This window comes from Abramis brama (assembly GCF_963993115.1).
Source record: "Abramis brama genome assembly, chromosome: 19".
NCBI lineage: Eukaryota > Metazoa > Chordata > Actinopteri > Cypriniformes > Leuciscidae > Abramis > Abramis brama.
In genome coordinates, this window is record NC_139981.1 from 4,272,406 (window position 1) to 4,288,123 (window position 15,718).

Genomic DNA, 15,718 nt, shown 5'->3' on the forward strand with positions numbered 1-15,718 from the left:
TGGTGTGCCTGTGCAACTTCATGTGTTAGAAGTCCACAAGGAATATCTTTAGATCTGAGTGACAGATTTTGGTGAGTTTGGGCTCTTTTTAATCTTACCAATCTGCTGTAAATAACGATGTGGCATTTTCCACAATTTATGCATGCTTCATTGAGTTAAAACACAACATCAGTGCTCCATCTGTATACAAGGCTCTGTGTGCGCCTGCGGGGTTTCATGTGTTACAACTCCATGAGGAATAGCTTTAGATCTGAGTGATGGATTATGCTGAGTTTGGGCTCTTTTTAATCGTGAGTCTTCTGAAAATAATGTTGTGCAATTTTCTACGAGCTGTGCATGCATCATGAAGTTATAAGCGAAAACCTTACGCCATGAGGAATATCTTCAGATCTGATTGATGGAATATATTGAGATATGGGCTCTTTTTAATCGTGAGCTCCTGCTGTAAATAACGATATGTCATTTTTCACGATCGATTTATGTTTCATGAAGTTACGAGCGGAAATGTGTCTTAAATTTAGCATCCATATGCAGAGCCGGACAGTAACGGAGTACATTTACTTGAGTACAGTACTTAAGTACAATTTTGAGGGATCTGTACTTTACTCGAGTATCATTTTTGGGGAGTACTCATGACTTTACTCAAGTACATTTGAGAGGCAAATATTGTACTCTTTACTCCACTATATTTCTATCCATAACTGTGAGTACCCGTTACTTCTTCTAAAAAAAAATTTAAAAAAAGGAAAAAAGAAAAATCTCGGAAACCCTCAATTTGTTGTTTCCCTCTCAAACGTGATTGGATTGTGCAGGCGCCACTGATTGGGACAGCCTATCAGCAATCACCTTCAGCTTTCCGCTAAAGTCAACTCCATGGTCAGATTTAGATAAGAGACGAAACCATGGACGAAACAATGGATGAAGACGCAGCAGGTCCATCCCGGGAGCGAAAAAATTTTTTTCCCAGGATGGTAGGGGAAGACTCATGAATATTCATTAGGGAAGTCATCCCTGATTGGTCTTAACCCCAGTGACGGGTAGGTTTAGGGGCGGGGTTAGGGAGGTCATAAGAACCCCAGTGACGGGTAGGTTTAGGGGTAGGTCATCAGACCAATCAGGGATGACTTCCCTAATGAATATTCATGAGTCTTCCCCTACCATCCTGGGAAAAAAAATATTGCGTCCCGGGAATGTGCCAACCCGTGGCCCCACCTCGCCAGACTATTTAAATTTTCTGAACAAGTTAATGATAGTTTTCGCTTGAAGTGTTTGCTGTGTTTACCAATGTAAGCACTGTGGCAGTAGTAATGCAATATTTAGAAAATGTACTCTTGTACTCTTGATACTCAAGTACTTTTAAAAACAAGTACTTTAGTACTTTTACTTAAGTAGACATCTGACTGTAGTACTTTTACTTGTACTTGAGTAAAATTTAGCAAGGGGTATCTGTACTTTTACTCAAGTAATGTAGTTGTGTACTCTGTCCGCCTCTGTCCATATGTGATTTACATATGGGTCTCTTGAAGGGCTTCTTGTAGAAATCAAATCGAATCATTATGTCCCTTTCATACTTACAATTTGTTTCATAAGAGCATTGCCTAAGTTCAGCATGTTGAAGGTCAGTGGTTGCATGTACCCGAAACCTCTGCCAAATTCCAGCTGCTGAACATCCATTTCTCCCTCCAAAGACACAATCAGCAGTGCGCTGACCCCTAGTTTACACATCAGAAATAAGCACAAATAGCTTTGAAATGGTTCAAGTTCAGGGTCACAGTCTCTAAACTTGACTTCAATTCACTTTGACTTCGCTCAGGTTAAATGGGGGAAAAGTCCTCCAAAAAAAAACACATGGGGGCTATGAAAGACTACAGTACTAATAAGAGAAAAGGCAGTGCTTCAAAACAAAATCAATATGCAACCTCAGATTTGCAGATGGAGAGGGAGGGGTAACTACGTATATCCTTTTACAAAATGAATTATAGTTCTGCATTAAACTGAACAAATCAAGGAATCTCTCTAGTGTAGGAATGGGTGGATCTATCTTAAAATACTTTGGGATATTTTTTGCTACTTACCACTTTGTTTAAGTCTGTCTGAACTCTCCTTTAAATGCTCAATGCTATCATCCAACCCGTTTGTGAAGATTATTAAAACCTAGACACAAACATACAATGAAATGTCAGAGGTTTTAGCAGCATCATTCTGTGTGAACTCTGAGTTTCATTGTCTCAGGTTGTCTTGAATGAGCAATAAATATTTAAAGCAACATTAAGGAACTTTTCCTCTTCGGTCGCCCTACAGGTTAGAAGCGGAATTGTCTATTACCGCTGTCGTAAATAATTTCGCCACCCGCAGCCTATCGTCGCACGCACGCCCGCTGTTTATCCAGCACCGGCTTTGGAATGAACGATGTCCACAGAAAAGGTAGAGTATGTTGCATGATTTCATGAAAGTATGATGTATTGCGACATCAGAAACGAAGAAAAACTAAATGATGACTATTGTAACGCTTGACGTAAAGCAAGTCAAATTTGTAGTTTTCTTATGTCTCAGATATAGGGCTGCAAAGCGAATCCAGAAGTGCCGTTCACCCTGTTACGACTTGATGAACCACTGATACGATTTTGGAAACATTATTTTAAGGTAAAAAATGTTACTTAGTGTTGCTTTAATGCAATCTAGGTGTCCAATATGGATCTAAGTGATCAAAATGCTGAATCTGATTTCCCAACCATATTTGTATTTTTAAAATGTATATATTTTTTCCAATAGTCCTCTTACAGATGCAATTTAATTCACCATTTTGGGTAAAATATCACACTTTGTTTTAAGGTGACATAGTTACATGTTACTACATGTACTTAATATAGTAATAACAGTAAATCATGCATAATTACAAGCAACTAACCCAAAACCAAGCCCTAACCCTAAACATAACTAAAATAGTAAGCAGTTAATAATTAATATTAGTGCTATATTATTGGTGCTATAATATTAGTGTCAGTCCTTAAGTGCGATGCAACAACGTCACCTTAAAATAAAGTGTTACCAAATATGATAGCAAATAAAAGTGCATAGTGTTTCTTTGGTTGTATAAATAATAACTATGTTTCTATGTCAGTAAAACATCACAAAAACAAAAGATTTTTAAATAACATCAGCAGAGGTGCTGTTGTGTAATTAAGGGAACATTCATATAAAGAATGTAATATAGTTGACAATCATTTTGATGGTCAACTTTATATCTCAGACACATTCCCACCTTTGCCTTGGCTTCAGAGGAGACAAACATTCCTTTGAAGGATTCTAACAGAAGCTTGTTGAAGGCAAGGGGCTCCGAAGGTTTCAATGACATCACTTTCCTGACCACATCCTCGTTGTACTTGTCAAAGCCAAATTCCTCCAGAACACGGCCATCTCGTCCAGACACTAGCCTATAGCCAAATCTAGTTGTAATTTGGTCCACTTTGAAACAACACAGATCACCCATCTTGGAGATCTGGTGGATGGCGGCTTCCGCCTGAGGCCTCAACAGGCTTAATTGCTTGGACAAGTCAAACCCAAAGGCAATGTCAATATTGCAATCTGTTCAAACAAAACAATAGGTCACAATCTTCAAGAAAGGGAATAGACAAAATAGTTTACATCATTATCATTAATACCATGCATACAATACATGTATAGAACAGTCTACACAGTATATTACCATTTACCATGTTAGAAGACTTTTTGGTAACACTAGAAAAATGTCCCGTCATTAATAGGTAACTATGCAGGAAGTAATGCAGGACAAAATGTGTAGTACTACATTAACACTTCAGCTACTACTATCAACTACCATACAGTAGTTACCTATTAATGACGGACCATTAAGAATGGGTTAGTTCACTCAAATATGAAAATTCTGTCATTAATTACTGACCCTCATGTCGTTCCAAACCCATAAGACTTTTGTTAATCTTCAGAACACAAATGAAGATCTTTTTGATGAAATCTAAGAGCTTCCCGTCCCTCCACTGACAGCTGTGCAACTGACACTTTCAAGTGTATTTTTTATTAGCCTAATGTCCAACATGAGTTCATGTAACAATGCCTGCTCTTGCGTTGCTTCATAAAACTGAGGTTAAACCACTAGAGTCACATGGATTACTTAAATTATGTATCTACTACCTTTCTGGGGTTTGAAAGTGGTAGTTGCGTAGAGACTGTCAGATTTCATCAAAAATATATTCATTTGTGTTCCGAAGATGAATGAATGTCTTACGGATTTGGAATGACTTGAGGGTGAGTACATAATGACATAAATTAAATTTTTGGGTGAACTAACCCTATAACTATTGCTCTAAATTCAAAACTTATTGAGCTCCCACATAAGGCAGCATTTTAATGGTCATATTTGGAAACAGGCGGCAGCTCATCAAGTTTACAAACAGTGATACTGATATGTAAAGTATTTAGTTTATAATAATAATTATCAATTATAGTATAAAAAGTAATTACTTACATGTGGGAGGATTGTTTTCACAGAGCTTACTAAACACTTTCTTTATAGTTGTCTTCAGTTGAAGGGTTTCGTAAGTCTCAATGAGGACCCGGTCAGGTGACCCAGCTATTTCAACCAGCTCAGATGTATTATTTATTTCATTGCCAACCCCAATAACAGTTATTTCTATTTTCTTTTTTCTGAGATAAGCTAATGCATTCAAGTCTTTTTGATCTGTAGCGTCTCCATCTGTAAGCAGCAGGAGATTCTGAGCGACTCCTTCATCTATTCTGGATCCATTCTCTTTTGTGAAGTACTGTCTAATTAAATGCAGGGCGCCCCAAGTATGTGTGCCCTGCTTTCTTTGCTGAATTTCGTTTATAGCTTTCTCCACTTCATCAAAACTAGTCCAATCGTGCAGGTGAAACTGAGGCAAGAATACATCGCTGAACTGGGCGACACCCACTCGCCATTTGTTTTGAGCAATATTCAGTTCTTTCACAATGCCAATCATGGTTTGTCTGATAATTTTCCAACTTGGTCCCTTAATAGTCTCTGATCCATCAATTAAAAAAACCAGGTCTGATAGCTCCCTCTCACAAACTAGAAAGAGAAACAAAAAAACATTAGGACAAACAACATTAATTGAGACAGTGTTGAGGAAGCAACATTGAAACTAGATTGGCAAGCAACTTATGATTTAGGGTTTATTTAAACTTGGTCACTTCAGATTTTGCTGAATACTGCATATTCTGCATAACACTTCTATATTGCATATAGCTACAAATACACTCACCTAAAGGATTATTAGGATTACTATTAATCTCATTAATGCAATTAACCTAATCAACCAATTACATGGCAGTTGCTTCAATGCATTTAGGGGTGTGGTCCTGGTCAAGACAATCTCCTGAACACCAAACTGAATGTCAGAATGGGAAAGAAAGGTGATTTAAGCAAATTTGAGCGTGGCATGGTTGTTGGTGCCAGACGGGCCGGTCTGAGTATTTCACAATCTGCTCAGTTACTGGGATTTTCACGCACAACCATTTCTAGGGTTTACAAAGAATGGTGTGAAAAGGGAAAAACATCCAGTATGCGGCAGTCCTGTGGGCGAAAATGCCTTGTTGATGCTAGAGGTCAGAGGAGAATGGGCCGACTGATTCAAGCTGATAGAAGAGCAACTTTGACTGAAATAACCACTCGTTACAACCGAGGTATGCGGATGGGCTACAACAGCAGAAGACCCCACCGGGTACCACTCATCTCCACTACAAATAGGAAAAAGAGGCTACAATTTGCACGAGCTCACGAAAATTGGACAGTTAAAGACTGGAAAAATGTTGCCTGGTCTGATGAGTCTCGATTTCTGTTGAGACATTCAGATGGTAGAGTCAGAATTTGGCGTAAACAGAATGAGAACATGGATCCATCATGCCTTGTTACCACTGTGCAGGCTGGTGGTGGTGGTGTAATGGTGTGAGGGATGTTTTCTTGGCACACTTTAGGCCCCTTAGTGCCAATTGGGCATCGTTTAAATGCCACGGCCTACCTGAGCATTGTTTCTGACCATGTCCATCCCTTTATGACCACCATGTACCCATCCTCTGATGGCTACTTCCAGCAGGATAATGCACCATGTCACAAAGCTCGAGTTTCTTGAACATGACAATGAGTTCACTGTACTAAAATGGCCCCCACAGTCACCAGATCTCAACCCAATAGAGCATCTTTGGGATGTGGTGGAACGGGAGCTTCGTGCCCTGGATGTGCATCCCACAAATCTCCATCAACTGCAAGATGCTATCCTATCAATATGGGCCAACATTTCTAAAGAATGCTTTCAGCACCTTGTTGAATCAATGCTACGTAGAATTAAGGCAGTTCTGAAGGCAAAAGGGGGTCAAACACAGTATTAGTATGGTGTTCCTAATAATCCTTTAGGTGAGTGTATCTCAGAAGGTAGAATGAGACACATACAAGATGCAACTCCACATGTGTGAAGGAGACAACAACTAATAAACACAAACACTAAGCATCATATGGGGCATAGATAGAGCTTTAAACTGAATTATATTGCCACATAACATGAGAAGAGTAGGTCAGATTTATATCTATTTTGCAGTGAAAGATTTAAGTATAAATGGACATCCGATCAACTTAGATGCATGAAGTGATTATGCAGAAATTAATCTATTTAATACGCAGTTACTGACAAAAAGTGGCTGAATACATTTAAGCTATTTAAGTGGTCAACCTATTTTTAAATACAGTAACATTCCTTTGAAATAATTTAATCAGAAGAACATTCAGACGTTGAGCTTTAAGTTAATTTGTTCAAAATCTTTGTGCCATACATTTTCAGATTTTTTTTTTTTTAACAAATGAACTCAAATAGCATGTCAGCATTAAAAGTGAACAGATTCATTCACACTTAATACAACATAAAAGAGAAAAAAAATTCCAAATGATCTGTAACTGGAGTTGTGACATCAATTTAACAGGGAAGCTTGTTATTAGAAAATCTGCAGAATTTTAAAAACAGCTGAACAACTGATAAATGTAGCTAAGTTAGTTGCATTGCCATTTTAGCTAGTTATTCCCAAGCACTGATAAAAGGTGATAAGAAATTTACTTGGTTTGGTAAGATGGCAAAGCTCTCGGGTTATTATTTTTTGTAGTCCATGCAGATCCAGGTAGGTGTTTGCATAGTGCACTCGTCCTTTCTCTCCTGCCATCTCCCTTAGCTGGACCTTATCTGCATCTTCAGTACCAATAGCAAAAAAGTTGACTTCTGAATTATTCAGGGATTCAGGCCAAGTGTCCAGTTCACTTAAATCATTAACCTTGCCATCTGTAATCAGAATTAGCACTTGGGGTACATTCCGTGGCCGTCGTCCACCATGAGTTGTGTTAAAGTAGGAGAGTGTGTATTTAAGGGCCCGGGCCGTGTTTCTTCTGCCCCCTGAAGATTTGAGGTTTGAGATAGCCCTCAGAACATCATCCTGACTGTTGTACTCTTTCAGGGTGAACTCGGATTGAGGGCTGTTAGAGTAGGTGATGGCGCCAAATTGTACCCGTTTTTTTTCAACCACAGATTTGCTCACCACATATGATATTAAGTGGATCATTTCCTTGAAACCATCTTTATTGGGATTACCAGAGACATCCAAAAGGAAGATTATGTCAATCAGTTCGGGTGTCTTGCATTCTGGAAAGATAAATGATCATAATGTAAGAAGTCATTTGAAAAAGTCACTCTGGCTTTGGTTTTTACTATAATACACATGAAAACTGACAATCTTTTAGAAGATGTACACATTAAAGGGACAGTTCACCCAAAAAAACTTTTAAGAGTACACTAGCAGTAGATGCCCTCAAAGCTAACAAACATGGACTAAAAAACACAAAACTTAAAAGTGTAAATTGCAGGTTAAATTTTTTTGACGAAGATAATGCAATGTGTTTATTAAACATAAAGATAAGAACCGCCCACCATTGTTTTTTATACCAAAATGCTGAATATAATATGAAAAGTTGGCACTTTTAACAGTGGTTTTAACCGCTCCCGCTCCCTTCCACTAGATGCGGCGTGACGTCATAAGAGGAACTCACTAGTAGAGTTACCGGCATAGTCAATAGTACGCTAGCAGCTAAATGTAATTACTCATGCATTAAGTATGGTACTCTTCAATGTTGTATTTCTTTGAAAGCTATAGATGCCTTACATAACTACAGAAAAGTTGGTTGTATGTTTTATTTGTTAAAAAAAATTATGGATAAAATAACTCAACTGTAAACACAGGCTACTCGTGTGTGCTGACTTCAAGGGGACCGTGATCCTGCCTGAAATGAGAATAAGCTATTCGCAAAACAAACGGGTTCAGGCACCGGGTTCAGGCACGTCAGATCAGCCGGTCGCAGGTCGAGCTGTTCCACTAAACTCCAAAACACGTTCACCTCACGGCAGCACATAGGCTACTCTCCACTGCTAATTCAATTGGGTGGCATAGCCCACACAAACACAGCGATGGAGACATCGATCTCTCTTTTTCTTTTCTGACAATAAACATCGCTAATTAAATCGTGAGAAATTGATAAAGCGTGGATTGAGGAAGGGTATTACATGACGTTTGAGGCGTCGATGAGACTAGCGGTTGGTGCCTGTGCAGTGTGTGCATCTCTACAGCTCTGATTTGGACTGACACCATGTAAGTAAATAATGTCTTCAGTCATTGTCCCTCCTTGCTATTCTACATGACGGCAAGATTTTGAAAAGACTGGTTTGTTCCCTTATATTATCCGGGTTAAGTTTGCACCAGGCTAGCCTAGACTAGCTCTAACGTAGCTACTCACCAGGACACCTGGCCAACCCTCCACTCATTCTCCTCACACCAAGCATTAATAACTCTTTGAGTGCCATGGGTCCTGGCAATTTCCTCCCCTCTCTCACGCCTGACCAGTTAAAAATTGTAGGGCTGTGGTCCATAAATAATTTGATGGTTTCCCACATCCTCAGTCATTCTCCAAATAGCCATAATACAGTAAGAATCTAGCAGAGTATGGGTTGCGAGTTCCTCTTATGACGTCATCACCAGTTACTGAAAAAACACGCTACCTTCGAAGAAACCCCAATAAATGTTATTTTAACGCATTTTAAGACAGAAATAATTAAATATATACATATAGAGCACTTTAATTTACACATTAATTGGCTGTGGTGGTTAACCTGCAACTTACACTTTAACATCAACTAAAAGAGGTTACCGACATAATGTGATCTCTTTCAAAAATCTCAGATTTTGTTTACATACCTTTGTTACAGATCTTGAAAAGAACCTCACCACCTAATTCTTTCATGGTAGGAACTGTGTCTTCAAAGAACACACGGTCACGGTATCCAGCAATGGCATGAATCTGAGATCTGTTTGCATGTCTCATACCAACGGCATAAATGTTGATGGAATTGTCTCTCAGGAATTTCGCAGGTTCTTTTACATCATCCCTACTATCTCCATCTGTAAGAACTATCAAGAACTTCAAGGCACTGGAGCGGTCTTCTTTAGTCTTGACAAAAGATTGCAATACTTCTGTAAGTGCTTTTCCAGTGTAAGTTCTTCCATTCTTCTGTTTGATGTTTCTAATTCCCTGTAATAAACTAGCTTTATCATCAAATGTATCCAAGGAAAACTCCTCTTCTGTGTTTGTGCCATACTGAACAACTGCAACACGCTCCTTGTTTGGTCCAATCGCAAACTTTTCTATCACAGACTGCATTATTTCCTTGATGTTTTCAAAGCATTCAGTGCTAACACTTTCTGATCCCTCAATCAGGAAGACAACATCTGCAACAAGACCTTCACAACCTAAAAACAAGAAATTTATAAAGTGAACACTCATTCTGTGAAAAGAATCTTGAAACAACAATCGGACACTGGCAGTCATTTATAGGCACGCATCGTTATTATTGTATCACCAAATTTAATAAAAAATTGTGAAAATCAAATAACGGTGCAAACATAATATTGTGCAAATCAAGTAACAGTGCAAACATACCATATAAACATATGCCATAAATTGAATTTCTTACCTTCAGGGGAACATATTTCTATAAGGATGTCTTTCTTAATATCCTTGAGAAGATCATAGTTTTTGACATAATACATTCTTTTTTTTTTTTCATTGCCAGATATCAAAATGAGCTCGGGCTCAGATGCATTTTTCACACCAATAGCATAAATGGTGACATCCTGTTCTGTTCTCAGTATGTTAGCAGGAACATCTACCGGCTCTATTGTCCCTGCTGATTTGCCATCTGTGATTACAATCAGCAGCTTACGAACATTTTCGATACGTGTTGTTTCAGCTTCTTTGAATAGCGGTATCATTTCTCTTAACCCCAGATCAGTCCTGGTGCCCCCTCCATTCATAACGAGATCCTTCACTGCCTTTTTCACACCAGCTTTTGTGCTATAGTCGTGTAATCGGAAAACTGTGGTTGCATGGCTTGCAAACTTCACTACTCCAAAGCGCACATTGTTACTCCCAATCTCAAACACATCAAGCCATTTACTAATGAATTTCTTCATATCTTCAAAGTCTGTATAGGATATACTTCCTGATTCATCCACAAGGAAGTATATGTCAGCTTTGACTGTTTGCTTGCAACCTACAAAGTAGTGAAAGAGTATTCCATTATGAAATTGGAATTGTGAAACAGGTTGAACATTGTGCTAGTAAAAAAAAAGAAAAGGATTAAAAATATTGTGCAAACCTTTTAATATTGTGTCAAATGGGATTTTAGGTATGATGGCATCTGTGATTTCATTGCAAAGTGTTTTGGTTAAAATCTTCGCAAGGGAATTTAGTTGATCAAAGCGTTCCACATTTAACACAAACTTGTTTGGTGGGTAGGATGCAATCTCTCTCATGTCATCCTCTTTTGCGTCTTTAATACCAAGTGCGAATACAGTGACGCCTGATCGCCGTAAATCTGCTGCAGCACTGGCCGCGTCATCTGTGGACTTTCCATCGGTGATAACAACAGCAACCTGCTGAACATGCCGATCTTTTCTGCTACCTCTTGCTTTGGTAAACACATGCTCTTTGGCAAACTTCAGAGCAGCTCCGGTGTATGTTTTACCACGACCATATGCCATGCTACTGATGTAGCGCAGGATGTCAGCCTTATCAGCGAAGGTGTTCAAGTACACATCAGCTCGAGGGACGTCGCTATAGAGGATCAAAGCTACCTGTATTTTTCCCTTGCCCATGTCGAGACCTCTGATGGTGCTCTCGAGAAAGTTGCGCACAAGTTGGAAGTTTTTGGATCTGATACTGCTGGACTGATCAACAATAAAAGCGATATCTGCCACCACGTCAGACTTGCACTCTGTCAAAAGACACAAGAACTTTACAAAACCAAAGTCTTTTGGATTATGTAATACATAATAGTTTTTCAAATCCAGTCATAATTAAAACCCAAACCAAGGCAGAAAAAGTTTAATAACACTATGAATTTTATTGAAAGAATATAAGATTATGCACACACTCACCCTCTGTGACAGCAGCGTCCTCCCATGTGTCAATGGCAGACTTAAGTTTCTGTAGCACTGGTTGAATGTTGCCTACTAACTTGTAGCTGTGCTGTTGACTAGAGATGTCCTTCATCTCATACGAATCAGCGTTGTTTAAGCCAACAGCAAGAACCGTCACTGCTTCTTTATTAATTTTACGGGATGCTTGGATGACACCATCATCAGATACTCCAGCTGCAATGACTAACAGGAACTGCTTAAATCCTTCAGATATACGGCTTCCAGCAGCGCTATTTAAGAAATTTGTGCGAGCATATTCAATTGCATGGCCAATTCTACGCTTCCCTGTAGGCCTTAGCTGAAGGTTGCGCATCATTATCCCAATCTCACTCTTGGTCTTGTCAGTATTAAGCAGGAATTCCTCTTTGACATTTTCGCTAAACTGAGCCAGGCCGACACGATTAGCATTCTTTCCCATGTCGAGCTGGTTGACCAGTCTATAGAGCAAAGTCCTTATTATTGGCTGCTCTTGTCTAGATGCTGAACTATCAACCAGTATGAAGATATCAGCATATTTTTTCAAAAAAGCTGAAGAGAATGGAAACAAATAAATTATTTATATCTAAACAATTTAAACACTAGGGTGCAGACAACAGCAGATTAACAGTATGATGGGACTCAAAGCATGTGCACTGTAAAAAATGATTGTTGGTTCAACTTAAAAAAGTAAGTAACCTGGTTGCCTCAATTTTAAGTTTATTAAAATGAAAAATTTGAGTTGATACAATGAAGGAGATTGGTTTAATCAACATAAACTAAAAATATTATGTTATCTGAACCACATAAATTATCTAATTTGATTTGACTAAATAAAAAATGTTGTGATAACAAATCATGAACATATATTTTTACAGTGTACATTTATGGAAAGTTTTGGTTTTGTTTGTATTCATTTTAAGGATTTTTATATTCAACAATCCCACTGTATAAACACAAATGGGAAAGCATACAAGGTAAAATGTTACCTTCTGACTGGACGCCCACAGTAAAGCACACTTTGTTGCGCAGACTCTCTTGAAGACCTTGCAGTTCTTGATAACTGTTAATACTGAATAAGAACTCTTCATGTGGGTAATTAGCAATGGTGCGCAGCTTTTCCATGTTGCCTGTTCCCACCCTGATGACAAAGATGGCAACTCCCATATTTCGTAGTCTCTGGGCAGGTTCATCTACAGCATCACTTGATTCCCCATCTGTGATGACTATGGCAATGCCAGAGATATTCTTTCTGGCCAGGTTGAAGTAATTCTCACGGATGAAAGTCAAGGCCTGACCGGTTTTGGTGCCTCCTCCACGGTAGATGAGATCATCCAACTTTTGGTGCAGGTCTCCCTTATCTAAATAGTCTCCAAGTAGGAACTCTTGGTATGTTCTGTCACTAAACTGGGCAAGTCCCACTCTAACCTTGTCAGGTCTAAGGTTAAATCTGTCCACAAAAGCATGGAGGAACTTCCTCACTTCTTTAAAATTGTCTCCAATGCTACCAGAAGAGTCCACAAGGAGCACAATGTCTGCCTGAGCAGTATCGTTGCAGCCTAGAGCAGCAAATGGAAGAGTTTTAGTTAGAACTTTGACCACTGAATTCTGCTTTTAATTCTTGTGTTTGTACAAAGATAATAATAGAAATATAATTTTAAGGATGAAATCAGTATTTGCTGAGAACATGCTACTGTCATGATGTTGCCTTGTTGCTTTAACTTGAGATTCCACAACATTTAGGCCCTGTTTGCACCTGGTATTAAGATGCGTTTTGGTTGATCACAAGTAGACAAGGGAGACGCTTTCCCATTTACACCTGGTGTTTTAATCCGTCTCTTTTGTCCACTTTCAACAACTTCTGCTCAGAATTCTTTGAGGGGAGGGTGAATATATATATATATATATATATATAGAATATAGAACATTGAGTTTGGTACGTTTTTCATCCTGAGACCAAACTTGGGTCTTCTACGGTGGCCGAGAGAGCTCAACGCGCTGCAACTGAAGAAAACACATGCAAATAGAAAAACACCTGCAAATTAAGAAAACATCTTCATCAGTTTCACAACACATGTGTGCTACAAATACTCACAACACAACCAAATACAGAAACGCGCTGCAAAAGTTCACAACACAACCAAATACAGAAACGCGCTGCAAATAGGACAGAACACAACGGAAATGTTTCCGGGGAACCCAATAAGTGACGGACCCGGCTGGGACGTGCTTACAGCTGTCTACTTTTATTTATTTTTTTTTATTTTTTTTGCAAAACATACAGAGATGACACGTTTATGACATACAACTTTGTATACAATATACAAAATGTATTTACGTTCAATGTCATAAGAATACTAAAAAGAACAATGAGCTGAAGACTAAAAATAAATAAATAAATAAAGATAGAGAAAAAGAACATGAGGGAAAGACATTAATCTATACATCAGTTACATTGTACACATTTTGTCATGTTATGTTAAAATAAGTTTCATAAGAAATGTTAGAATGCAGCTAGGGTCCAAATATGAGACGGCAAGTTTTAAAGTTGAGACACTCACACACAGATATAACGCATATTTTAAAAACTTTGTTGTATAAAATGTATATTTATTTGCAACAGTTATGTTAACAGCAATAATACTATATTTCTGGTAAGAACAGCTATTCAGCTGATGGACACGCGCTGCGTTGTCACGGGAACATCCCAGGTGAAAATAATGAGGAAATTACGTTGTCTTTCGTTGCTTAGACATTCTCTGGTTGCTCCCTTCATCAACATGGCACACAAGTGCCCCGCTCCCTCCAAAGTGCCCAATTCAAGGGCTCTGCCGTCTGCCCTTTTAAGAGAGTAGGGCATAAGTAATGCTCACGAGCAATAAGCACGTCCCAGCCGTCCGTCCGTCACTTATTTGGGTTCACCGGAAACATTTCCGTTGTGTTCTGTCCTATTTGCAGCGCGTTTCTGTATTTGTTTGTGTTGTGATCTTTTGCAGCGCGTTTCTGTATTTGGTTGTGTTGTGAGTATTTGGAGCACACATGTGTTGTGAAACTGATGAAGATGTTTTCTTAATTTGCGGGTATTTTTTCTATTTGCATGTGTTTTCTTCAGTTGCAGCGCGTTGAGCTCTCTCGGCCACCGTAGTCTTCATCCGACAAAGTTTAAATCCCGTCTTTCTAGCTTACTATGCTTACTCATTAGGTCAGTAGACAGAGAGTAGGCGTCTTTTGTGGCTGTTCAAACGCATTCGACCACATGAGTGTTTATACTATGATAGCAATCCGGTCAAATGCATTCGACTACCTCTGGAAGTGGTTGAAAGTGGACAAGATCAAAACGTTTTAGACCCCTGTATTTAGCGTTGTCCACTTGTGATCCGATCGACAAAAAAGCATCTTAATACCAGGAGTAAACTAGGGGTTGAAGGTCAGGGTATATTCTGGCAAACCGTTTGCCAATCACGTCTAGCAATTGGCAAAGCAAACTGTGGTACACGCCATTTACCAACAAGCGATGGGTAATTCGCAAAGCACAATGTTATTTTCTGTTTTCCCAGCACGATACCATAGAACGGCATAAAGTAAGCGGTTTGAGAAGTAAGAGGCGGGGCACCAGTTAAAAAATTTCAAAGTTAAAGTTCACGCAAACAGGTATTAATAGACAAGGTTTAGTCAAATATTGATTGTTTATAGCTGAATTAGTAGAAAGCAATTATATTTGGAACATAGAATAGCCTATAATCCAATAAAGAATCCAACGATATAAGATATTGGCATGAGCAACCCCATTCTTATGTAATATCTTAATAAAATATCGAATTTAATATCTTTAAGTTCACACCTCCATTTTGTAATATAATTGTAAAGTCCACAGATTTTAGCCTAATCGTGGTTCTCAAACTGGTGGCCATGCTGTAAGGCTTCCAGATGGTACAGGGTAGCCTATAAGCCACACTTAAGACGTTTTATGAACTATAGAATTTATCAGAAATTCAGTGTAGCCAATCATCAGAGAAATAAGACTTCCAACCAACAGAATTTATTAAATCATTGCATAACGCATTCTATTGTAGGCTATTATTTCATATGTATGGTTTTTAAGTTTTAAACGGTTTTGTGTCATTCATTTTCTGTGGAAAAAAATCATCTAAAGCTTGGTCGT

General features: G+C 38.6%; 1 protein-coding gene across 1 annotated transcript in view; it reads right to left on the bottom strand.

Moving 5' to 3' along the window:
- Nucleotides 1-15,718, bottom strand: part of LOC311069463 (collagen alpha-6(VI) chain-like) — a 54,394-nt gene that overhangs the window by 17,526 nt on the left and 21,150 nt on the right. The window contains exons 4-13 of the mRNA XM_084092642.1: nucleotides 12,546-13,115; nucleotides 11,539-12,108; nucleotides 10,758-11,375; nucleotides 10,074-10,652; nucleotides 9,298-9,849; nucleotides 7,119-7,694; nucleotides 4,505-5,086; nucleotides 3,263-3,585; nucleotides 2,076-2,154; nucleotides 1,576-1,712 (exon numbers count right to left, since the gene is read on the bottom strand). Coding sequence (XP_083948768.1) covers nucleotides 1,576-1,712; nucleotides 2,076-2,154; nucleotides 3,263-3,585; nucleotides 4,505-5,086; nucleotides 7,119-7,694; nucleotides 9,298-9,849; nucleotides 10,074-10,652; nucleotides 10,758-11,375; nucleotides 11,539-12,108; nucleotides 12,546-13,115 — 4,586 coding nt within the window. The remainder of the gene's footprint in view (nucleotides 1-1,575; nucleotides 1,713-2,075; nucleotides 2,155-3,262; nucleotides 3,586-4,504; nucleotides 5,087-7,118; nucleotides 7,695-9,297; nucleotides 9,850-10,073; nucleotides 10,653-10,757; nucleotides 11,376-11,538; nucleotides 12,109-12,545; nucleotides 13,116-15,718) is intronic.